Source organism: Chelonia mydas, chromosome 11 (genome assembly GCF_015237465.2).
Source record: "Chelonia mydas isolate rCheMyd1 chromosome 11, rCheMyd1.pri.v2, whole genome shotgun sequence".
NCBI classification, from domain to species: Eukaryota; Metazoa; Chordata; order Testudines; family Cheloniidae; genus Chelonia; species Chelonia mydas.
The window spans coordinates 10,824,293-10,850,632 of record NC_051251.2 but is presented as its reverse complement, the minus strand read 5'-3'; the positions used below and the strand labels follow the sequence as shown (position 1 = coordinate 10,850,632).

The following is a 26,340-nucleotide window of genomic DNA, read 5'->3' as shown; positions in this document are numbered from 1 at the left end:
TAATTTGGGGCACCCAGCTCAGAATTTTAGAAATGCCGAGCACCCCACAATGCCAGCTGACATCAAAGAGAGCTGCAGGTGCTCAGCAATTCTGGAAAAATATCAGTAGTCCACACCCAAAAATTGAGGTTACTTACAAAAATCAGGACCTTCATTACCAGTTCAAGGTAACAGAGCAAGTCAGGCCTGGAAATGGTCTCCTGATTCCTTATCTTCTGCTCTAACTACTAGTTAACACTACCTTCACTAAAATCAAGACTAAGACCCTGACCCTACAAAGTCTCATGCATATGTTTAACTTTATGGTAAATCAGTGAGTGCATAAAGTGAATCACAGATTTAGCCTATGGTCTTGATACAGTAAAATTTATTCTTGTTTAATCTTGAAGTAAAATTTCAAGAGAACACCTTCAAATTCAAGATAACGAAAATCAGAAGAAAATTTAAATTGTACACACTGATGGGTAAAGCATCAGTATAATCAACAGCTCAATTAAGACATCTACTCAAAGCGCTGGGGTAAATTAAGAAGGAGAGTGAGAATAATGTGGAAAAATTACAATGGCACCATGTAATTTCACTTAGAATACCACATTCACTTTTGCTCATCTGATCTCAAAAAGGACATGACTGTAATAAAAAAGATCCAGAGAAAGGCAACAAGAATTTTAGAGTCAAAGAGTTCTACACAAAGAGAGATTTAAAAGATTTAAGATTATTTTGTCTGGAAAAGAGAAGAGGAATTATGGCAGAGGTCTACATATAGAAAGAGAATGGTATAATGATCTCCAGTCTGATAAGATGAGAAAAAAGGGGAAATAAATAAAAATTCTTGCATCTATTTTTAAAGACCTAGGATCAAACTCATCACTGGTGTAACTCCACTGGCATAATCTCGGTCCAAATTGTACAATCAACCTGGGACTTTCACTACCACAGTTACTATTGAGACAAACTTCACACACTAAAGAGGAGCCTGGTACAAAACCTTGAATCAAGACATCTTCAAATTTTAGGAAGATTTTAGCTCCACGGTTCAGCTTCACTTCAATTAAACGCTTACACAGCTACAAATGCTAGTGACCTCTGTGCTTCAGGTACATGCAACCAGCTGTGCAGAACGTGTAGTTCTTTTCCATCATCCTTTGAACCAACGGCTATCTAGGCCACCGTCAGAGGCAAGAGATTAGTCTAGATGGGCCAATAGTTCTGTCCTAGAACGGCAACTCCAACATTATGTTTTAATTTCCAATGCAATGGGGGCAATCCCCATGTCGTAAAAATACTAGCAATTCTGCCACTTGCTTCATATAGTTGTATTTCTGCCATGTATTTTGGATTGTGTGTGAATGAGAAAACAAACATAGTTTGTCATTAATTATTAACTTTTTTGTAAAGAGAAAGGAAAGAAATATATTTCCACCAAAACAGTTAAACAAAGGAGTGAATGAAAGTATTCATGTTAACCAATCTTTTTACATATTAATACTAAACTTTCAAAGAATCAGTTTTAAAAGCATCTTTTTGCAGGCCTACGAGTCTAAGGTATGAAACAGCATTATTTTGCTATTCTCTTTCGTATAATTTAAATGTAATGTGCCTAGATATTCCTGGATGTGTTGTCATACAATTTTTCTCCCAGTGCCCAGTTAAAGTTTAAGATTTCCACATTGTTTTAGATATCTTTAATCTGAGCACACACATACAAACATCACGGAAAAAGCTATAGAAAGTAACTATATAGACACATCTTTAATAAATCCATTTTCAGTGGTAATGTTCATTTTTGATTGCCTCTTTTAAATCATAAAATTTCTATGCCACCAAATCAGATCTCCTTAAAAGGAATTTCAACAGAAGACACACTTCATCATGCAGGAACTTTTGTTTCTAATTAGTTACTATGTGAACTGATCAACTGAAAAAAAGAAAGGAATCTAATATGTAATATTGATCACAGAAATATTCCCTTCACCATTATAAAATGAGAGCCGCTATTATTAAAGAAATATGTATCGATTATTTCATTGGCAGAATGGAAATGTATTCACCCCACCTTCTAAAAACATTAGGTGATGAAAAAAATAGGTGAAAGGAAACAAAATGAAGAAAGAAAATCATCCTGTTCTGAAAATAAAGCCCCAAAGGAAAAACAGAGAAACAATTCAAAGTTCATATCAGCAACTGGCAAAGTCAAAAGGGGCCAAGTACCCTGGAGTAAAGCCACGTGTGACACAAAATGTCAAAGTTAATTGCCTCAGGGTCAGCAGTCTCCTCAAGGAGAATTTTTTCTACATGGAATACCCTACAGTGTTGCAATATTTACACATTCTCTAGTTATTTTATATTTATATGACATATACAAACATACCTACAGAATCTAAAGGACATTTCTTTAAAAATGCATTTACTTAGCACAAAGTTAAACCCATTTTGCAGCAGGTTTGAAATGCCAATGCCTCCTCCATCTAATAGCACATTTGCCCTGAGAGTTGGATGTCCCTGCAGCATTACAGCCTTATTTTATAAAACATTTCAAAGGATCCCTTAAGACTACACACCTTTAAAACCTGAAAGGATCATTAAATATAAATATATTTGTATAGTCTGTTCTATAATGATTATATAATATTCCAGGGTGCCAGCCTCAGATGCACCCAATGTGATATTGCAATGTTTCAGCGTATCCTCCCCAAGTGCAGAAAGTGTTCCTGAGGGGGAAAACGCTGGGGTATGTCAAACCTGCTGCAAGATATACACATGTACATGCCGCCCAAAGCTTAACCCAACTCTGCCCCTTTTGCAGCAGATCTGACATACCCCCGCCTCTTCCCCCATCAGCAACACTTTCTGCACTTGCAGCTGGACTGGACGCCCTCACGTATTGCAACACCACACAGGATGCATGTCAGAGTGCCACCCTGGCGTGTTACATAACCCTCACACAGCCCAGTCTACACACAGCATGCACGCAGGAACCCTGAAAGGGTTCCTCTGGGGGAAAGGCTCCAGGCAGGCGTGTGCTTTCCGCAGTCGGCTCGAAACGCCAGCGCCCGCACCTTGGCAGCGGGCGGCTGCAAGCCCAGCCCCAGCAGCCGGCCAGCGGCTGCCCCAGAAGGCGCAGCTCGGGACTCGCCTGCAGGCTCCCGGAGAACTTCAACTTCAGCAGCGGCTGCCAGAACTGCCCAGGCAACTTGACAGCGAGCGCGGCACACGCCCCGGCTCCCCGCTGCGCCCCCACCCCACGCCGGCTCCCCCCGGACACCCCCCCCCGGTACTCACCAGGAGTCCGAGCAGCAGCATTGTCCCTGCGAGCGCGCGCGGTGCCCAGCCAGCGCCAGCGCCACCGCCCCCCGCGGCTGCTCCTGCTCCCGCGGCTGCTGCTGCCGGGGCCGGCGGCTGCCACGTCTGGCGACGCATGCGCAGTCCGTGGGGAATCCCGCTGCCGGGGAGCGGAGGCGCGGGGAAGAGGGGCGAGAGGCATGCTGGGGGTTGTAGTTTTGCCCTGGCCCTGGCTGCGAGGCGCGTGGGAAGGCGAAAGGGGAGAGAGCAGCAGCACCGCCCCCCAGTGCAATTACTTGACCCTGGGTGCTCGGTCTTCAGAAAGCCTGTGCACAGTCAGAGGGGTGCTGTGCTGTCCCCCAGACCCATTGCAGCAGGGGTTCCCCCCCGCCCACCTAGGAAGGGTCAGGTCCCCCACACCCCACCCAGCCACAAACACAGGCAGCTCATGTCGGAGATCAGGCTCGTTGCAAGTCCTGGGATATCCCCAGGGGGCCTGAGCCCATCAGCTGAGGGGCTCTGCCCAGAGGTGGGACCATGCAGTTGTACGGCCAAACCCCAAATGATCAAAAATCATGAATCCGACACCCCCGGCCCCGCCAGCCCTGCTGCAAGAGGTTAGCCCTGATGATAGATCATATTGTGGTTTCTGGTCTGGTTTGATTTTTGAACCCTCCCCCCACCCCCCGCCCACGTGTGCGAGACAAAGAGGGAGACAGAATCAGTGCTGCCAAGGCCCCCAAATGGATGGAGTTCAGTGATTTAGGCCTCCATTGCAGGAGCTCTCGGGGGCTGGCTGCCTGATGGCACAGCGCTTCCAGCTTCTCCCCAACGTGCTGATTAATTAATTCCCTGTTGCCCTCCCCTCCCCAGCTCCACACCTGCCCAGCAAGTGATTCTGCCACAAATCAATTCTGCCCCCCCAGCCTCCCCTCCCCCATCCTGCAGCTCCACAGGTTCTTCTCAGCCCCACTTCCCAAGCCAGGTGGTGAGAGGGGAGCAGGCAGCAGACTGACCCATTGCTCGTAGCAGGGGTTGGGGGAGCAGCTCAGCATGGGGGGCTCTTTCTGCTCCCTCCTCCTCTCCTGTGACAATGGTGTTCATTCCTGACAGGGCAAGGGAAGGGTGATGAGGGTGGCAGAGCTCTACCTGCTTCCTGTAGCAGCTGTGATGGGCAGCTCTTCCCCAGGAGATGGGGCGGTGAGGAAAGCAATTATCAGAGAGTTTTACCCCAAGCAGAGCGGAACCGCTGGAGCTGCTTGGACATCAGCAGACTGGCTCTGGCCTTGGCCTACAGTTCTACAAAATCGTGAGGACTGGCAGCATTGGAATCGGCCAGATCATCTCCCCCCTCCGCGCCCCCACTCCCCTAGGCTGGTGCACAGAGGGTTCCCCTTCCTGTTTGGCCACCGGTGATGACGTAGCCTGCTCCCACACCATGTGGTGCTTTGTCCCCCTCAGCAGTGCCACATACAAAGGATGATGAGTCTGCTACAGCCTTAGCCTGCAGGACAAGATCTCTTAGCAAAGACAGTAGATGCTCATGGTGTTAGATCTAGAGGTCCTGGGTTCAATCCCTGCAACTGCCTGCCCATCCTGGGCTGTTGCGTTACAGTGGAGTTATCCTACCCCACCTCTGCCCTGTGCAGTTGTCCCCCTGCCTTGGTAGGGAGATCAGGGAACAGGGTTAGACATGGGATAAGGGGGAGAATAGGGAGGTGCTGCCAATGTGTGCGACCTGTTCACAGTGGTGGAACTTCGGAGGGTTCTGGAGCTCGTCTGGCGATGACACAAGAGGCTCCAGCCCCCTCACAAAGTTCAGCCTTGCTGGAAGCTGGCAGAGTCTCTCCCTTCCGCTCACCGTTCTAGGGATCAAAGAACCCAGCAACCCTGTGCAGCTTCACTCTCTCTCCTCCTGTGAGAAACACAGACAGGATGGTGCTTCTGCTTCTCCCCAGCACCCAACCTGGAAGGGGCAGAGAGAGCCAAAAAGCCCCTCAAGCTGCACCCCCCCAGCCTGGAGAGGGGACCCCGCTGCAGCCATCCTAGTCCTGGAACGAAGGAGATGAACATAAGAATGGCCATACTGGGTCAAACCAATTGTCCATCTAACCCAGTATCCTGTCTTCCGATAGTGGCCAATGCAAGATGTTTCAGAGGGAATTAACAGGAAAGGCAATCATTGAGTGATCCATCCATTCCCAGCTTCTGGCAATCAGAGGCTAGGGACACCCACAGCATGGGGTTGCATCCCTGATCATCTTGGCTAATAGCCGCCACTGATGGACTCATGGCATAGCCTGAACTTACGTAATTCTAACCTAGGAGGAGCAGAGGTGGTGCTGAACTGATTTGGAGGCTGTGGCAGTGGGGTCTGAACTGAAGGGGCTGGGCTGATGGGGGGCTGAACTGATGAGAGGAGTGGGGGACAGGATTAATTGCTGGTCAGAGAACAGGCAGACGCAGGGATGAGAGACCAAAATCACCTTACCCAATACCTTTGGGAGAGTGAGCTCTCTAATTGCTACACACATTGGAAATGGGTAGAAGGAGTTCAAAAGACAGCCAAAAAAAACACAAGATAATCTTTTTATAAAAATCTCGTCCTTTTGGGGCCAATGTAATTATTTCTGATCTCTTTCGGGGGCGGGAGGTCCAAGGCATGATTTTTGATCTTGAGGTTGGCATTACTGCCCACCAAAAACTGTGTGGAGCCTCCTCAGACTACACTGCCCAGGGAAAGGAGTTGAGACATGCACATCTCCAAATGTCTGCGCCACTCCAGCCTTCTCTCAGGTAGGAGGGTACTGGGGAGCTGCAGAAATTTGGAGCTGTGCCACATCTCAATTCCTTCCCCTGGGCAGTGCAGTGTGAGGGGGATCCACTCAGCAATGCATATCCAGAACTCTTATGTAACCCCTTCCCATGCTAACTGGCCCTCTTTAAGGAGGGACAGGCCCCAGTTTTCAGTAACTATGTTGATCCTTTTTCCATTTGGCACCTATACAAAAAGAAGGATGTTTTGTTATTAAGTCTCTACACCTATGACTTAGAAGCCTGTGACTTAGCAGATCTGGGTTCAGTTCCTGGCTCTACCCAGAGTCATGTGTGAGTTTAGGCAAAATATTTAACTTCTCTGTGCCTCAGGTCCCCATCTGTAAAATGGGAATAATAATACTTTCTCTATAATAATAATAAAGGGCTACTCTTGTCCAGTGTATTTCAATGGCGTTAAATGGTGTATCTTTGTTTTTCAAATGTCCCTATTTACAGCTCTCAGATGTTATCTGGAACGTTGCCTCTTGTACCTCAACCCCCTCCCCACAATGTTTATCTTAATCCATGCAATCTGCCCCACTCCCACCACCACCATATTCTGGGTGGCTCTACCCTGGTCCTCAGCTCTCACCCTTACCCTATTCTCCACTGTGGGAAGTCTTTGCTAGCGCTGCCTAGTTTTACAACAAAGAGCAGGGGAGAATAAGTAAAGGCAAGCGGAAATAGAAAAGGTGGGTTGGGGATTGAGGGGGTAGTGAGTTAGGAAATGGGACCCTCAACCCCAAAGAATAATGTCACTAGGTGCCCCCAAAATCCTACAGCCATCTCTGAATGTCCTCATGTGCTGGTGACAATCTAAAACTGCTAATAAATAAATGCTAGTATCAGTTTGTGAAACCCTCATTTTGATCTTTAAGGCTGAATGACCACTTCATCCAGATTAGAAAAATCTCCTGGGCATTTTCCAGCTCAGGCATAAACAGAGAGCTAGCTCTCTATCTAGCAAACAAGGACAGGGAGCCCTGCTAGGAATCTTAATGTCCAAAGAGGTCACACAGGTTATAATTGACTCTCATTAGCCCTCCACAAACAGCGCAGTTTTTTACCTACAGCCAAGTGGGAAGGCGTGACATTTTTACTTCCCTTGGAAATATCAAAGGAAATCAAAGACATCACTCACAGTCTGATGCTTACAACCGACGTGAGAGGAAAACCCATCACCACTAATCGGAGACAAATTCTGGGAAGTAATTTGCAGATCCATACAGCTGACTGATCACTTCAAGTGGTGATCAAAGCCACTGAAATCAACTCTTCTCACCGTTAGGAAGCTAATAATGTAAAGTAGAAACCTATGTAGGGAAAGTTATTATTACTATAATTATTTATATTGCTGTAACATTCAGATACAGTCACATGTACACAGACATAGCTCAAAGACAGTCCTTGCCCTAACCACCCAGTCCCTGCTGGGTGACCTTAGGCAAGTCACTTCACTTTTCCGTGCTCAGTTTCTTCATCTGTAAAAGGGGGGATAATGACACTTTCCTTTGTACAGTGCTTTAAGAGCATTATTAATTATTATTATTATTATTGCTACTATTATTATTTTAATAATAATGAATTTACAATCTAGTGTTCTCCTTTTGCAAAGCTAGCAAATTCCACTTCTTGCAAAAGAGGTTAAGATATTAGCATAGTTAGGATTTACATTTATGTTATGGCTTTATCATAAAAGCTTGCAAAGGTGTAATAAGTTGATACATGCAAACTATATAAAGAGTTCATTTACTTCTTTTCTGTGGCGCCTCTATTACTAGAGGTTTGAACCATGGTAGCCCTTTCTTTACGATCCTCTGATAATCTCTTTGTGGTTGAATAGTCCTTTTGATCCACCCAGGATATCACATAGTCCATCCAAGATCTTTTTCTGTCTTGTGTTCTTTTTCCATCTATGTTCCCTTCCAGTGCCCATAACTATGCATCACCCGTTGAACCTAATGTGCTCCGCAAATCGAATCTCTCTTTTCCTAAGATTTCTAACAAGTGTTTGCTGAGTTTCAATAATCTGCAATATTTTTCATTGGTTACACGGTCCATCCATGATATTTTCAGAATTCTTCTTTAACAGCATCATATGAAGAATTGTAGTTTCTTTATTATTTATTGTTTGAATGTTCATGTTTCACAGCCATAATTTAACACAGACAAAATATAAGTTTTTAAGAATTAGAATTTAGTTTTCAGATGTATGTCTCTTCCCATCAGATGTTTATTCTTCCAGAACATCTCTTTCACTTTTGCTATTCTAGGGCTGACTTCAGGATCTGAACTTCCATCCTCTGTAACGCTTCCTAAGCAACAATAATTTGTTACTTGCTGTATGGCTGAGTCATTCACTGAAATCTTGCACCTTTACCCAGGCTCCCTGCCAACCACCATAGTTTTTGTCTCGTCCACATACAACTGTAGCCCATATTCTTTGCCTGTTCATCTAGAATCTCCACTAACTTCATCAGACCTTCTTCTGAATCAGCCAACAGCACTGTGCCACCTGCATAGTGAACATTATTCACCCATTTTTCATACATTTTAATACCTTTTCTCTGTTTCTTCAACTGATCAAACACTCACTATAAATGTTGAATAGAGATGGTGACATTATGCAACCTCGTATCACTCTTCTCTTGATTTTTACTAGCTTGTCATTTTCATCTCCCATTATAGTCATCCTCTGATTCCAGTATAATTGTTTTAATACTCAGAGTTCATATCCATCAGTCCCTACAGATCTTAATATATTGAGTAATCTGTAGTAGTAGATTCTGTCAAATGCTTTTTGAAAACCAATGAAATGCAAATATACTGATTTCCCCATTTCAATGGATCTTTCTAATATGAGCTTCAAGTTCATAATGGCATTTATCATGCCCTTTCCACATCTGAAGCTGTAAAGTTGTTCATTTATTTCCTTATCAGTCTTGAACAACTCACAAAAATATCTTAAAGGCATGCAATTCTATGCTGGTTGTTCCGTAGTATTTACAGTCCATCACATTGTTCTTTCAGGGGATTTGAATACACAGTGAGGTTGTAAAATCTTCTGGTAATTCTGTCTCAAACATATTCTTCATTATCTCTGACAGGGCTTTCAAGTCTTCATCTCGTATGCTTCTTAACAATTCAGCCGGTATTCCATCACAACCTAGTGCTTTTCCATTCAAAAGTCTTCTTATTACGGCCATGATTTCCTCATCCATTATTGGTGGGTGCAATAGTCCCAATGGTCCTGCAGGAGAAATAGGATCTACCTGGCCCGTGATGGCCTGGGGGGGCTGTACCTGGGAGCAATCAGATGATCCAGGTGGTGATCCTTAGCTAATTAGAATTGGAACCACTGAGTTAGGAGGCTGCTAGAATAGTAAAAGAATAGTAAAATAGTAAAAGTTGCCTTAGGGAAAGGGAGCTCTCTTCAGGTAAGGCTGGCAGATGCTGCAGGAGGGGGAACAAGCCCTGAAGGAGGGGTAGGGTCAACAGTAAGATCCCCAAGAGACCTCTCAGAGCCCCTGGCTGAGGAAGACATTGGGAGACTCCTTCAGTAAGTCCAGGAAGAAGGCTGGTGTCTGCCCCTAGAGAGGAGAAGCCTACAGTTTGAGCCTGGTTCCCTGGTTCCTGTGAGTCAGAAAGCCTGGGTGAGTTTGAGACAAGAGTGGCTGCTGGCATCTTACTGAAGACAAGAGGCAAGTAGATGACGACTTGAGTACCTGAAACTGAAGCTTTGGACTATCTCTTCATGTTAGCTTATTGGTTACTGATAAATAAAGTCTGTCTTCGGTAAGGGAATCTTGGAGGCAAAACCTGATATGGGAGTTACTTATATAGCTAGAAGGAGAAACTGAGGCACAGCACATGGGTTTGTGACACTGGAGTTACCTGACTGATCTCTACTTTAGATTTTTCAGGCTTATCATCACCATATAGTTCCTGGGTATAATCTCACCATCTCTCATTCTTGTTTTTAGGGTCTGTCAAATATTGTCCATTTTTGTTCTTAAGGGTCATATTGATCGACTTTCTTCTGTAATTAAAGTCTCGTATCTTGTGACACATCTCACTTTGTTCTCTTTATCCAACTGTTTAACTTTTTTGCATTTCTCATTCAGACTTTGTAAATCTGCATTTTATGCTTTATCATTTTATTTAGTCTTTGGTATTCCTCTTTTTCTGTTGTTGATCTTTGTGCTTTTATTTTTCTTCTTTCATCCACACTTTCATCTGTTATCCATGGGTTTTTCTTAACTAATAACTTCTTCCACACATGATTATCTGTAGTTCATTGACCCACCACTGAAATGCTGCCACCTTCCATAACAGAATGTGGAAGACATTTAGCAGTGCACAGCAATATTCCCAACCGTGTAAGGCAGAAAGCGAAGAAGAATATTGTTATGGGAGGAGCCAACAGGCAGCATAGTTATATATAGTCTTACAAATTCTTTTTCCTAGCATGTGAGCAAACTTTAAGTCTTTGAAGAAAAGCTGTAGTGGTCTTATGTGAGAAGTGTGGCAGATAGCAGTTTGCTCTCAATCTTATTTTTTATATTTGGAGAAGTTCTTGGGACAGGGCAGCTTCCTAGGGAACTGGACGTTGGTGTGTGGATTGAAACTTGTGGAATAGGAGATTGCATGCATTCTGTCAGTGACGGTCTCTGTTCCAAGACTGGTGTATGTGTGTAAATAAAGCAGCTGGGTCACTGACATGCAGGGTTCCAGTATTCCCCTGTTGCATTATTAGAAATGGAACACTGGTGTCAGGAGAAAGTGAAGAAATGTATTATCTGGTTGAAATAGCAAAGGAAATTTGGCACCAACTCTTATGAGAAGTGCGTGGAATCTTTTATGTTATAAATGCTCAGGACCTGTTTTGCACATCATTCAAAAAATTGTTTGATTCAGGCAACCTATTGCACAGTACATTAGTTTAACAGACCCATTACACCTAAATCAAAGGTTACAAAGAAATTCTAATGATTTCTTTGTACCTGAGTCAACTGAATTGGCACCACTTTCCCTAAACATTGGTCCCTCTTGGATTCCTTTCGGCTGGTGATTGGTGCAGCCCACATCTGCCTTTTTGCCCACCATCTTTCTGCTTATCTAGGTACAGTAACTCCTTGCTTAACGTTGTAGTTATGTTCCTAAAAAATGATACTTTAAGCAAAACGATGCTAAGTGAAGCCAATTTCCCCCTAAGAATTAATGTAATGGGGGGTAGGTTCCAGGGAAATTTTTTTTGCCAGACAAAAGACTAGATAGATACACACACACACACACACACACACACACATACACAATATATGTTTTAAACAAACAGTTTAATACTGTACACTGCAATGACGACTGTGAAGCTTGGTTGAGGTGGTGGAGTCAGAGCATGGAAGAGGGTGGGATATTTCCCAGGGAATGCCTTAACTGCTAAATGATGAACTAGCACTGGCTGAGCCCTCAAGGGTTAACACATTGTTGTTAATGTAGCCTCACACTCTACAAGGCAGCACAAATGGAGGGAGGGGAGACTGCATGGCAGAGAGAGACAGACACACACACCGTATGTGCGTGAGAGAGAGAGACGTGCATTGCCCCTTTAAGTATGCTGACCCCACTGTAAGTACACTGCCTTTTTAAGTAGATCATCAAGTGGAGACAGCAGCTGCTGCAAGAAAGCTCCCTCCATCCTGAGCCCAGTCGTGTCCCCGCCCTGCTCTGTGGAGATGGGGCAAAGGAGCGGGGGGCAAGAGCAGAGGGTGAGGGGGACACCCTGACATTAGCCCCCACCCCCTCTGCGCACAGCAAGCAGGAGGCTCCCAGGAGCAGTTCCAAAGCAGAGGGCAGGAGCAGCACATGGCAGAGCGGGGAGGGACAGCTGAACTGCCCAGCAATTGATAGCCTGCTGGGTGGTTGCCACACAGGAAACTTAGGGGAGCTGATGGGGGGCTGCCGCCGGTCCACCCTGGTTCCAAGCCCCCACCAGCTAGCTCCAATGGGCTGCTTTTTTTGCAAGCAGTGGACAAAGCAGGCGGCTGCCATACAACGTTATAAGGGAGCATTGCGCAACGTTAAACGAGCATGTTCTCTAATTGATCAGCAATGTAACAATGAAACAACGTTAACCGGGACGGCTTTAAGTGAGGAGTTACGGTATTTAGTTTAGTAGGTCCATAGCTCCCATTGCTGTGCTACGTGGTTGCAAATGGAGACTGAAGCCTTGTATTTATCCACATGTAACCCTTCTGCCAGGTGGAGCCAGCAGCACCCAGGACCGGGTTCAATATCTAGGGGTTCCTTTTCAACAATACAACACAGAAACTGGCTTGAGCCCCCACACAATAACCTGGGAAAATTACACATCACCCTGAGAGCCTCTGAGAGGCAATACTTCCCCACTCGCAAGCACAGAGTCTGAGTGTAGAAAGGAAACTTTTAATGAAAGGAGGGAAGTCACCCAACATTAATTAGGGAAAATGCCACAAGCAGAATTTATAATCATAAAACTGTGAGCAGGACACCCACCCCAGAGTGCGTGGGGCAGTGTCTTCTGCCTCATGCTCTTTAGGTCTACAACCAAAAGTTCTTTTTCTGTGCCCTTCTTTGCTCCCTCACCATACCCCACTCACAGTGGTTGCCCTTGGTCAGTGAGGACCCAGATTCAGAGGTACATCTGTGTGAATTCACCTGCCACCCAGGAAAGAAGGCAGCTAGCTTGCTCCGCCATCCGAGTACTTGTGCTGGCTGGCCGCCTCGCCAGCCGCTTGTCACTCCCGCTGGCCGTCCTTCTGCTGTCACCTTCTGCTGCCACCTGCCTCTCTGCTGTGATCTCTGCAGATCAGTTTCTCAGTGTTTGTCACCTCTTAGTGATTTTTAGCTCTTAGCAGGCTGGGCAGAAACATGATCCCACCACAAGTGATTTCAGCTCTGATTGAGCATTTAAAATAACAAAAAGGCTCCTAATGAAGCCTATTGAGCTCTATCTTTGAACTTTGGGGAAGAATAGGTTAAACCAGACAAGGGACCCTCAGGGAGAGTCCCCACCTTTTGGCTGAGACATCTATCCCCACCCCTCTTACTTTCACAGGGGTCTGGCATTCGAGCCCCTGGCTTAATGAGGTCCTTTCAGCTGAGGGACAGGTTAAGCACAGTTCTGCCCCCCTTTATTCATACAATTAAGATAACAACACTGATAACAACATTTCACTACCCCTGCATTCAAAAGTGATTTGTAACCCAACACCAACCAAAGCTGATCACTTGGAGCTCCACAGCTCCTGTCTGCTAGATACCTGCGCAAAATAGGTGTGTTCATGTAAATACAGTTTGTTCCTGAAGTCTCTCCCCATCCCCAACTAGCTGTCAGGGGAGAGTTCATTCAGACCCTGCTTACACACAGGACAATGTAACAGCAGTATGAACTACCCCATGCTATTCCACTAATGTCCCCATGACTCCTTATTTGGGGGGATCCAGGGATCACCAAAAGTGACTTTCGGCACAAGGTAGATAGGCAACCTTTGAAAGAGCCATATGTGATGGGATTGCCAAGAGGATTTCCATTGCATGAACAAGCAACCTGGCTGGAAATCCCCTGAATTCTGGGAACCCATCCCTAGAACAAGAGCTGCAGGAGGAAGCTAGTTGGCCAGTAGACAATTTTTTCAGGCAGGAAAGGTTGGGTTGGGGACAAAACATGGCTGGGCAGAGACCTACAAAAGTCAAAGAGAAGGAAGGCAAATTTTCACTTCAGAGTGAAAGGGGCTAGTACAAACATTCCTGTACCCCAAGCACACTCATGGCAGATGCTGTTCATTTCCATGTCCACTTGCATCCTTGCCCATACAATTCTTGACCACTCTTCTGGGACTGCCAACAAGGAGGAAGGCAATGGTTCCAGTGGTGGTGTATATGGTGAACTGGCAACTGCCCTTTAGGAAATGGAGTCAGCCTGCCCCCGCCCCCAACCAAGTAAGTCACTGAACAGCCGTCTGCTAGTAGCAACTTCCACTCACTGACAAACTAGTTCACTTTCAGACTGATAACCGAGAGCTGAAAGAGGTAGGTACACAATTGACCTGACCCATCCAGTCCTCCATTCTCACTTGGGTTCCCAAGCTCTTTATGACAGTGCGACTTTCTCTTTTGACTCTTTAATGTCGAAAATTGTTACATCTCCTAATGCTTTATATCATTGTCACCAGTAATATTTTAGGCAATGCAAAAGTAACCTTAATATGACAGTTTGCTGAGGTAGGTCAGCACCGTGCAGGATATGCTGCCATTGCTGCAGAAAGGGGTAGAATCCTGGTGTGCCATTGCTTTTGTGACAGTGGTGCTTTTTAAAAAAATCACAGTGAAAAGAAAAGAAGAAATACTCACAGCAATAGTGGGGAAAAAAGAATGAAAAAGAAAAGCTTTGTACAAGATGTGTTATTCCAAACAGCAATTCAGAAAGATTATACAAAAAATCCAGTTTGGCAATGTCTTGATGACTGTAATTCTCACACCCGCACAGTGAAATATCACAGAGAACATTCATGTGGTTCCTGCAGCTTTTCTTTCTCAGTTGGATAATCTGTACTGTGTTTTTCTTTTTAACCTGCATGAGAAGAAATGGTCTGTCAGTGACTGGGACATGGACAGTCAGGTTTTGTGGTTGGAGCAGGCATCTGTAGCCAGGAGTCAGAGCCCAGGGTTAGCACCAGGATCAGATATCCAGAGCGAAGATGTAACCCTAAGAGCACCCCACTGCCAGATGGCAAGGGACTCCCTGGTATGTAGTGGTGAGTTTCAACTGACTTGACCAGCCCAGTATACTCCAATTTACTGTCATAATCTGCATCTAAAATGGGTATCATATGCGAATTGGTGACACACTGGGGATTAATATCTTTGGGAAATGTATGTATTAACTCTAAGGAATTATGGATACTCACTAATATTGTACTTTAAAGTCTGTGACCCACCAAAGGGAGAGAAACAGATTTTCTCCCTGACAGGAAGGAAGGCAGCTATCTACCTGGCATCCTGCCCCAGCATGACTCTGGTTCCCAACTCATGGTTCTGATCTCAAATTTGTCTCCTGCTTCTGATTCCCTGTTATCCTGACCCAGATGACACTCTACTCCTGTCTCATGAATGTGGACTCTGGCTGTGACCACTAGATCTGGCTGCCCACGACGCAAGCCATGACAGATAGTATAGTTTCGTGGATGGGTGGCTTGATCAAAGGTTCTGGGCAGAAAGACGCACCTTGTCCCCTACAGCCAGATCGGGGGCAGCCTGATGGTCTTGGTCTGCATGGTGCTTTATACATTTTTTGGGTGGACTAAAAGAGTTCCTTGAGCTTTTTTTGGTGGACTACAAGAGTGCACCTGGTGTATGTAGGAGTCTAAATCCATGCTGGCTGGTCCTGAGGAGCTCATGGGCAAGTCTGGGTGGAAGTGGGGGTGAAAGCCATAGTTTGCAAAGAATGGGCTCTGTTGGGTCAAGACATGGATTGAATTACTAAATGCGAATTTGGCATAGCACAAGCACGGCAAGCTGGTCATCCTGGTGGTAGCTCAAAAAACCATGAAGATACTGCTCCCAGATTTGATTGACCCTCTCTGTGTGCTCATGTCTATGGGTGACAGGCAAATCAGGTGAGGGACTCGATGCCAAGGAGTCTGAGAAATTCCCACCAGAATCAGGAGATGAACTAGGGACCCCAGTCCAATACAATGCCTGTCGGTAACCTGTGTTAGCAGAAGGCATTTTCCAGGAGGTGTTCAGTCAGGCAGTCATCAATCTTGATGCATAGGTCAACTAAGGCATCCAGGCCGGATGGGGATTTCACCCTTGCCAGTTCATCTTTAATATCATCGTTTAGGCCAAACTGGAACTGTTAATACTGGGTGGCCTTGTTCCACTCAGTGTCTACTACCAAGGATCAGAACTTCCCTGCATATTCAGCAACGGGCTAGCGTCCCTGCCACAACACCTGAAGTGTGGCTTTGTCCATATGCTCATGACTTGGGTCATTGAAGATCACTGCCATAGCTCAAATGAAGTCTTCAAATTGTCCCAGAAGTGGGTTTGATTTTCCCCGGAGCAGAGACGCCCAAGCCAGGGCCTCCCCGGGAAGTAGGCTGATAATCAGACTTACTCAAGCTTGGTCAGTGGGGTACCACTGTAGGCATAGCAGAAATAGGAGCCAAAACTGATTTAGGAACCCATCGCATTTGTCAGGCAGTGGAAGCTTTGGCTTGTGGGGACTGGGGGCTGAAGATGAAGATGGTGCAGTTGGAGTTTGCAGGGCTGCATTCTGTGCCTAAAGGGGGAAACCTGGGCCTGCAAGGTCTATAGGGTGCCCACTATCTCCATCAGAGAGAGACTGGGTTTTGTAGGATTCATGCTTGCTGTGTCAGCTCTAACGTCCTTATTGTTTGTGTTCTGGGCTGCTCAAGCTGTTGGTGACCAGGACATGGGCGGTTGTACCTAGTGGTTGCAGCAGGCATTAGGCTGGAACATGCATAGGTAGCCAGGAGTCAGAGCCCAGGGTCAGAACCGGAGTCAGAGGCCAGAGCCAAGGGTCACAGCCAGAGTCAGGAGTTGGGGCCGAGGCTCAGAACTGGGTTACCTGGAGTCAGGCAAGGCAGGGGGAGGGCAGGGTCCAGTGCTGGAACAAAGCAGGAGAAAGGCTGGGAACAAGCATGCACAAGAGCTACTGCAGCCATGGGCAAAGACTGTGAGCAGCCACTGAACTGCTGCTGCTGCTGGGCTTACGAGCTGGTCTGTTGACTCTTCCAACCAATCAGGCAATGTAGCCAGTTGGGCAGCCTACTACAGGCCAGCTGTGCTTCTTAGGTTGCCTGGAGACTGGGTCTGCTGCAGGCCCTGCTCCCAGACTGGCTAGCTGCAGGCCTTGACTACTGACATTGTCATTACTTACAGGACAATAACACTGGGTATCTGTCTGAAGTCAAAATCACACATCGTCTCTCTCCAGGACAGAACTTCAGAGTGGTATCTATCTAATCAGTCTAGCTATGGGTTTCTAATGAGCTCATCACTGCTATCTAGTATTACAGGCTCCATGCTATGTCTGTTTGGCATTATTGTCCATTTCTGATTTGGTGGCAAATTGCTATGGGGTTTGCCTGTCCAGAATATCAAGACAGAGCACTTGTAAAAGGCTTGTCAAAACACTTTATATACATTAACTAATTCACCTCTCTGAGGAAGAAAGTATTATTGTTTCCAGATCACAGGTCAGAATATGGAGGCAAAAAGGTTAAATGATTTGCCCTAGGCCATAAAGTGAGAGGATCAGAGTGGAAATTAGATCTTGCCTCCAAGTTCTCTGCTCAGACCACTCGCCACCACCTATCTATCTATCTCAAGCATTTGTAATGGACCTATCACCACAAATACAAGTGCTAAATACACAATTAGCGTGACATTGCATATGAGTGTAAAGGACTGTGCACTCCACCATTCCTAGGTTTAACCACTTTACTTGAGCACTTTAGTTTTTGTTTTTTTAACCTGCACAAGTTTATTGTGGCCTTCACTTTCAGCCCAGGTAAAAGGAGTCCCCCCTCTAGTAGTCTAGAGATGACATCAGTGTGGCTAGGAATAGGTGCCACCTGTTAGCAAGCCAAGGGTGGAAGAAAGTGAGTTTTTCTGCCACTCGTTATCAGTGAATCCAGGAGCAGTGATGACTGTGCTTGTACCCCGAGGCTTTGCATTGCCTGGATAAAATGAGGGCAGATGTCCTTACTGAAGAGTTAGGTCACTGTCTTACCTAAATTCTCAAAATTTTCCATCTTACTACCAACATCACATTTCTTTCGTACTTGGCTTCAGCTTGACCAGCTGTTTTTTGTCCATGGGCTTCTGTTTCACAGGCAGCACTGATTGCATCTGCTGGAAGGAGATACATACAAGAGCTGGTTGTTGTCCACCTATTGACAGTATTGTGTAGCCCTTAGCTCCTCCTGACCTTTCCAAGAGGTCTCCTGTACATGATGGAAAAGAAGAGGAGACAGGAATGACCCCTGCAGGACTCAATGTGCAAGTGCCATTGGAGGAAGAGGAACAGCTATACAGAGCTAGTCTCTGAGATCTGTTTGAAGGGAGTGACTGAAGTCAGTTTTTTGCTCCTGCTAGGTCCTGAGCACCCAACATTGAGAGCTGCAGACAGATCTATTATTATGAGCATCCTGCTAACAAATTCTGCAGGAGATTGTAATCACACTAACAGAAGTTGTTTAAGGGTGCAGGCTGGATCTAAAGGATTGCAAACATTCCTATTTTATCCGTTTCCACATTTTTTAAAACTATTTTTAAACCTGGAAAATAGATCAGGTCATAGGCCTGATACACCTGATTAACTCACTGAAGTCAATGGGAGTGGAACAAAGGCAAAGCAAGGGAGAGTTTGATCTATCTGAAGGCTTGCTACGTGCACCTATGGACCTCTAATGCTTTTTTTTCTGTGTACTACACCTTTAAATTTCTAAGGATTTTAAGGACAGCAGACCTTTTGTGCAGCACAAGGGAGACCCACACAGTGTTTTTTTTCACAGAAGCTTTACTTCAGTACTTTATTGTTACTGTTTCCCTCAGTCTAAAATCAAAGTAATTTTAGACTATGGGTAGAGCAGTCTTTGTATGTGTGTGGGGTATAACAGTAGGAATCTCAGGGGTCAGTTTAAACGTTTAGTATAGATTTTTTCCAAATATTTATTCTCAAAAATTTTCCATTCGTTTTTATTGTTTTCTTTTAAGTCTTGGGTCTGAGCTCCCCTTAACATTAAAGTGGCCCTACTGTTAGTAATATTATAGTCTCTTTCCTTAAGTCTCCAAAGGCAGGTATAATATGTTCATATGTAATATAAACACCATCTATAGTTTGAGCTAGTATGGCACGTCAAGTATGCTGTCAAGTTGTAGATAATTTATGTCTTTCAGTCACCTGTTGAGAAAATTGCTTAAACAAGATTAAAATGCCCACTGAAGTAAGTACAAAGACTGAGGCACTTACTATTGTATGTTTCATAAGCATTTATATTTATTATCAGTCAAGTCTGTTTTCTAGTGATTTGCAGAAGCATTAAAAATGTTTTAAGGTAGTTTTACTTTTAATGCATCACCAAGGATGGGTGGAAAGCTGATCTAAGAGCTCTGTGTAAGCCCGAAAGCTTGTCTCTTTCACCAGCAGAAGTTGGTCCAATAAAAGATATTATCTCATTTCCCCTTTGTCTGTTGATCTAATGGGTAGGCACTAGAATGGGACGCAGGAGCCCTGCATTCAATTTCTGTCTCAGCCACAGAGCTCCTGCAACAATGACCTTAGGCAAGACTGAATCTATGTAGTGCCTCAGTTCCCCATCTGTAAAATGGGGACAGCAGTTTGCTTCTTCACAGGGTGGGAGGGAGGATAAAATCCTTTAATGACTGTGAAGGAACTCAGTTATAATGGTGATGGGGGCCATGTAGGACATGTCTGTACTGCAGCTGGGTGCAACCTTCCCAGGCTGGGCCCACAGCCTTGTGCTAGCGGGGCTTACACGAGCACTCTAAAAATGGCTGTGTGGACATTGCAGCTCGGGATGGAGCTCAAGCTCTGAATCCAGTGGGGTGGTGAGCTTGAGAACCCCAGCCCAAGCCGCCATATTGAAGCACAGTCTACACACAGCTATTTTTAGAGTGCTAGCATGAGTCTTTGGACCTGGGCTGGGAGGCTCACTCATAGATGTAGTGTAGATATATCCATAGATAGTTAAAATAACACTGCCCTCTATTCTGCTGGCAGAGCGTTTTGTTTAAACATGGGTTCATGCATAAAGACCAATCCTGAAATGAGGCATTACGACGAGGTGTCCACCACAGACAAGGCCTAAGCAAGGGCCAATGAACCTTGCAGGCATAGGCACACACAGAAAAAAAAATAAGGGGTGCTCAGGACCCACCAGGAACAGCTGTTCAGCTCGTCCACCAACCAGCTGTTCGGCGGCTGCCGGGAGGCACTCAGGGAGGCAGGAGAGTGGTAGGCAGGCAGGGGGGCCTTGGGGGAGGCGCAGAGGCGGAAAGAGGCAAAGTTGGGATGGGGCTCTGAGGCAGAGCGGGGGTGGAGCAGCCACCAGGAAATATAAGTCAGAGCCTGTGTTTTCAGGCTGCACTGGGAGGAGAAGCAGGGCTGGATAAAGCCTAACTGAAGAGGAAGCCCAGCTAGGCAGGAGCAGGTTGGGCTTGTATAAAGGCAGGAAGTTGAGAGCAGGAGGTGGGTGCAGTCACTCCCCCGAGAGGAAGGGAGTTGGCAAAGGACAAGGAGGAGTTCTACAGGGGAGACTAAACCTTGAGATCCTGTCCCGGTCTACCAAGTCTGGCAAGAAGTTGAGGGGGGGGCAGTAGCCACTGAAAGCGGAGGAAGCTTGGGCTGGTAAACCCAGAGGTGGGCCAGGAGATAGAGAAGTGAAGTAGGAAGGAAATCGGGGAAACAGCAATCAGGCTAGGGATTCAATAGGTCATGGTTGCTAGGCATAGAGTTCCTGGGCTGGAACCCAGAGTAGTGGACAGGCCCAGGTTCCCCTACCAGCCACTGGGAAAGTGGTACTAGAGCTGGACTTGGACTGGAAGACTGCCTGGTACTATAGATGGATAGATTCTCCAGTGAGACTTTGGCACCCTGGAGGGGGAGGACTGAATAGTGACCTGGCCAGAGGGCTGAGTCAAGAAGAGGGAGCGCCCTGAGTCCCAGAGAGAGGGGCAGGGGCACGGTGCAAGCAACTGACAGAAAGGGGCACCAGACCCAATGAAAGCTCTCCAGGCCTAGCCACAAGGAGGTGCCCCCAATAGTGAGTGTACCCCATTAGACCCACATAAGTTAGCTTTATGCACGTGAATGGTGGCATTAGAGTCAATGGGGCTATTCATGTGAGTAAAGTTATTCACACCTGTAGTGTATAAAACACAGAGCTGGTGTAAATTGACATATTTGTACAGACTTCAGTCCTCAGTGGAGCTGTGAGGATTTAAACTGGCTGAGGATTGGTTCCCCTGTGTACAAAATGATCACAAATGGAAATGTTATCTGAGCCTCTAAAAATGCAAACTAATTTAATCTTTTGGCATATTGAGCTCAATATAGTTCCACTCAGATAATTTTTTCATGTATATCTACTCCAAGCAATACATATTATAGATGCATACACAGTACTTCTCCCTCTCTTTCTCTGCATGTGTGCATAGATAGAATGTATCTCTCTACATAAATATACAATATATATTGGATCATTTGTTTTTCCCTATGACTCAGTCAAGAATTATTCTTGTATGTTTAATTTTTTCCCTATTTTTCAGTTTTCTTTACATTCATTTGTATGATTAAAATACAGACTTTCCAGACTTACTATCAGAAGCCACAATTAAACACATGACTGCAATCATTGGTTATAGAATGCAATAAGAACACTTTAATGGAAGAGGGATTTTCCTTTTAAAGGACCTTTTCTTGCAGGGATCATTACTCACAGCCATATAAAAAGCATGGCACAGCTGCCTTTAAAAAATTATGATCAGGTCTGCTGGCTTTCTGCAATTCCACTGCCAGCATAGCAATTTAGTATCTCAGTAAGGAATTTACAGGGTCCTGAGAATTCACACACACATTGCAAAAAAACATCTTTTACCACCGCTGGGACTGCTGTGAAGGAGCATGTACAGGGACAGGAGATTGCAAAAAGAGCAAGGGAATAAGGGCAAGCTCCAAAGCTCACTGAAGTCCAAAGACTCCCATTGATTTCAGTGAGCTTTGGATCAGGCCCTAAATGTGTGGGAGAGAAGTCAGTAGAGGGTAGAGGAAGAAGGGAGAGGAATGGGAAGCCAACAGGGAATCCATGCAGGAGAAAGAAGGAAGAAATCGGAGTGGGATGGGACATAGCAATAAGTGGAAGGGAGGCAGGAGGGAGTGGATGTGGAAGCCCTTGATGCATTTATGAAGAGAAAGAACAAGAGGTCGTGAGCAATCCAGCTAGAGCCTGTGCAGGCAGGCAGCACTGGGGACTGGGCACAAGCTGACTCAGGAGAAGCTTATTTCTGACTGTTTTAAAGCTGGAGATTCCTCTGGCTCAAACTGGCCTTGATGGGTACATCTACATTTTGATAAAAGAACTGCGGCACAGTGGTGGCTGGCCCAGGTCAGCTGACTTGGGTTTGCAGGGCTTGGGTTGCAGGGCTCTAAAATTGCAATGCAGACGCCCTAGCTGAACAATGGTAGATATGTGAGTCACTGTGGCTTTGGGGTTTTTATAAACACGGGATGGTCTTAAGGGTTCAAGAATGGAATGTGGAGTCAGGAGACCAAAGTTCTGCCGCAGATTCACCATGACCTTTGACAAGTCACTTAGCTGATCTTGCCTCGGTTTCCTCTTCTGTAATATGAGATAACTTCCTCATCGTATTGAGGCTTCATTAGCTAGTCTTTACAAAGCACTCTGAGATCTCAAGAGAGCCTTCCATTATGGACCCCGCTGCATTGGAGAGTTTGAATCTTGCCACCATTGGAGGTCGGTGCAAGACGGGCTAGTTTTGCAGACCTTCCTTTAATACTTATTTTATTTATTTGAATTTAAATAATTGAAAAAATGACAATCCCAGGCTTTAGTCGCCCTAACACATCATTAATAACACAATGAAATCCCAGCCCGGGGTTAAGACAATCATTTCAGCAGGAACTCCTTTCCACCCCCTTCATCACTGTGGGAATTCTACCCGTGGCCCTTTCCAAAAGCCCTAACAGATGTTTGCAGAGGTTGCAACATGGGTCTTTCCCCCTGGAAATCAACCACCAAGATTGATCTCTTAGAATCACAGTATAGCTTAGAGCGGGTCAAAGGACGTGATTCTTTATTCACTCAGCAATGAAGTTTCTCATCCCCTTTGTATTTGTCTCCTACATAGTATGGGGGTGAGCTCATCGGATATATGTAGATAGAAGTTGCTAGAGTAGGGGACATCTTTGCCTTTGCAACCTTAATTTGGCCACTTCGTGTGTATGCATGAGAATAAAGTTTTTAATTCTCATTTAATGATCACATGCTATTTTTTCCACGGGACCCCTGCCTCATTCAGCACACAAGATCGACCTGCTCTTGGGAATTCATCAAAGTTGCATAGTGAAAAAGATTGTTGTCTGTAGGATCCCTGCCAATTTTATTGCAGAAGTTGGAGGGTGTGTACTATTTGAAATACTGGGCAGGTGGGTCTAGGCCTGCCCAAAATGAAGGCCCTCCCGCTCCAGTAAGGGGAGGAACCACCAAGTCCAGACTCCAATTGGTTATGGGGAACAACAAAGGAGAAAACAGGAACAGAAGTGAGGTCAAAGGTTGAAAATCAAGTAACCGAAAGGGGACACCAAACAGAAAATCCCAGACAGAGCCCACTGCACCTCAAAGGCGTTCAAGGAGTCAGTGGACACTTCCCAGCGGAACTCTGTCTGGAGACATGACTGAACAAGGGATTGGAAATTGGTGGCTGCCCATCTTGGCCAGTGAAAGGAGGAGGTTGATGAGGAGGTCCCGTGACTTTGTGGGGCCACAGATGGGGTGTGCATAGATTAGGAGATGTAGCGGACAGTGCAGCCAGAACCTCAGTGGGATGTTCTGGAGGAGCTGGAAGAGGGGCTACAATCTGATGCATCCTAAGTAGATGTGAGCCAGGGTCTCCTTCTTGCCACAAAAGGCCTAGGTATCAGGGGAGTTCATGAACCGTTCCAGGTGCACACCTGTGCTCACAGCTCTATGGAAGAGCAGACAACTAATATCTCCAGTGGGCTGTGGAACCAGAGGGGAGAACAGGCTTGCCCACTGGGGTTCCTGGTCCTCCTCAGGTGGCAGCAGGTTCTGCCACTTGGTGTCAAGGCAGCACATGAGAATGAGGAAGTGGATGATTTGAAGCACAAGCACATACAGATGTTCTCTGGGCACGGTTTGAAGGTGGATGTTGTGCACCCATCTCAGATGGTATCTTGGGGGCAGACAGAGAGGCTTGCGGGGCAGGGGCCTGATGACTAGTTTTGGGGAGCCAGGGTTGAGGGGTGGGTGCATGCTCCTGCAGGATCTGCTCAAGGAAAACAAGAGAAGCAGGAGACAAGTCTGCCCTCCACTCCTGGAGCATACAAGAGGGGACACACAGAGTGGGCAGCCCCATGTGCTAGCTCAAATTAGGCACCCAAATTAGTGGAAACGTTTTAACTTAATCTCGCTGGGTCTCAGCTCCCCATCTGCAAAACAGGGATAATATCATCCACTCACCAAACAGGGCTGTAGTGACAATAAATTAATTAATGTTTGTGACTCACTCAGATACTACAGTGATGAGCACCACTGAAAAGCCTTTGAGGAAACGAATAATTCTGTATTCAGAGCAGGATTTGAATAGTGTGCAGTAAAAATGGCCTGGGGGGCCACGCATTGAATAACGAGGACAAAACAAAATATTAAATGAGCACCATTCATCCTGTGTGTTGAATGAGGCAGGGCTCCTATGAGGAAAAACAGTATGTGATTATGTAATTAAAGATTGAATCCTAATGCTTGTGCACAAGGGGGCAACCTTAACTCTGTTGTTTTAATGTAGCCTTTTGTGTGTCGTATGTGTATACATAAGACATCTGTACAACAGTGTTGGAAATAGGCAGATACAGAACTAGAATGTGAGGTGATCTGATGCATCTGGGCAAGTCTTATGTAAAAATTTCCTTCATTTAAGGACTAGAAAATTCCAGATGATGAATTAATCTTTATTGGCCATAGACTAGCTTGTCTATTCAGAAACAATAAACAACGATAGAAAGCTAGCTGAAAAATGGGAACACATTTTTAATAAAAAAAATTCACACATATTCCACCAGCTCTACATCTATACACGACACATGAAGTTCCCTTCTCCAGGCACTTTTGGCCCAATCCTCCCCTCCTTGAGTGCCAACAAGAGTCTTGCCTACAGGATTGTGCTATCCCTGTGTAGCTGTGGTCTCAGAAAGCTATGGGTGCAAGGGCCTAGCAGTGACTTTTCATTACATCTACAAACCGCATAACAGAGGCTTTAATAAATATGTGGTGTAGAAAATAGAGCATTGGACTAGGATTCAGGAGACCTGGATTCTCTGCCACTGGCCTGCTGAGTGACTTTGGGCAAGTGCACCGCTACAGACTAGGGACCGAATGGCTAGGCAGCAGTTCTGCGGAAAAGGACCTAGGGGTGACAGTGGACGAGAAGCTGGATATGAGTCAGCAGTGTGCCCTTGTTGCCAAGAAGGCCAATGGCATTTTGGGATGTATAAGTAGGGGCATAGCGAGCAGATCGAGGGACGTGATCGTTCCCCTCTATTCGACACTGGTGAGGCCTCATCTGGAGTACTGTGTCCAGTTTTGGGCCCCACACTACAAGAAGGATGTGGATAAATTGGAGAGAGTCCAGCGAAGGGCAACAAAAATGATTAGGGGTCTAGAGCACATGACTTATGAGGAGAGGCTGAGGGAGCTGGGATTGTTTAGTCTGCAGAAGAGAAGAATGAGGGGGGTTTTGATGGCTGCTTTCAACTACCTGAAAGGGGGTTCCAAAGAGGATGGCTCTAGACTGTTCTCAATGGTAGCAGATGACAGAACGAGGAGTAATGGTCTCAAGTTGCAATAGGGGAGGTTTAGATTGGATATTAGGAAAAACTTTTTCACTAAGAGGGTGGTGAAACACTGGAATGCGTTACCTAGGGAGGTGGTAGAATCTCCTTCCTTAGAGGTTTTTAAGGTCAGGCTTGACAAAGCCCTGGCTGGGATGATTTAACTGGGAATTGGTCCTGCTTCGAGCAGGGGGTTGGACTAGATGACCTTCTGGGGTCCCTTCCAACCCTGATATTCTATGATTCTATAAGTCTCTGTGCCTCAGTTTCCCCATTAGGATGGGGATAATGATACTGGATGCCTTTATAAAGAGCGTTGAGATCTACTGATGAAAAGCATTATGTGATAGCTAGGTATTATTATCCCAGAATCTTACGTAGTGGCTCCAGAATAGCTCAGAAAGAGTTACAGTCACTGTGGGACTGCTCTCAAGTCAGTGGAAAGACCCCTGTTGATTTCAGTGGGCTTTGGATCAGGCCTCATGGGCCCTACAAATTCATGTCCGTGAAAAATGCATGTCGGACCGTGAAATCTGGTCTTTGTGTGCTTTTACCCTATACTGTAC

The 26,340-nt window shown here is 45.7% G+C and overlaps 1 protein-coding gene across 1 annotated transcript in view; it reads right to left on the bottom strand.

Moving 5' to 3' along the window:
* PDIA5 (protein disulfide isomerase family A member 5) overlaps positions 1-3,469 on the bottom strand; it is a 119,004-nt gene extending 115,535 nt beyond the window's left edge. The window contains exon 1 of the mRNA XM_037912015.2: positions 3,283-3,469. Within this exon, the coding sequence (XP_037767943.2) occupies positions 3,283-3,420 (138 nt within the window). The 5' untranslated portion in view covers positions 3,421-3,469. The remainder of the gene's footprint in view (positions 1-3,282) is intronic.
* Positions 3,470-26,340: the final 22,871 nt, after the last annotated feature.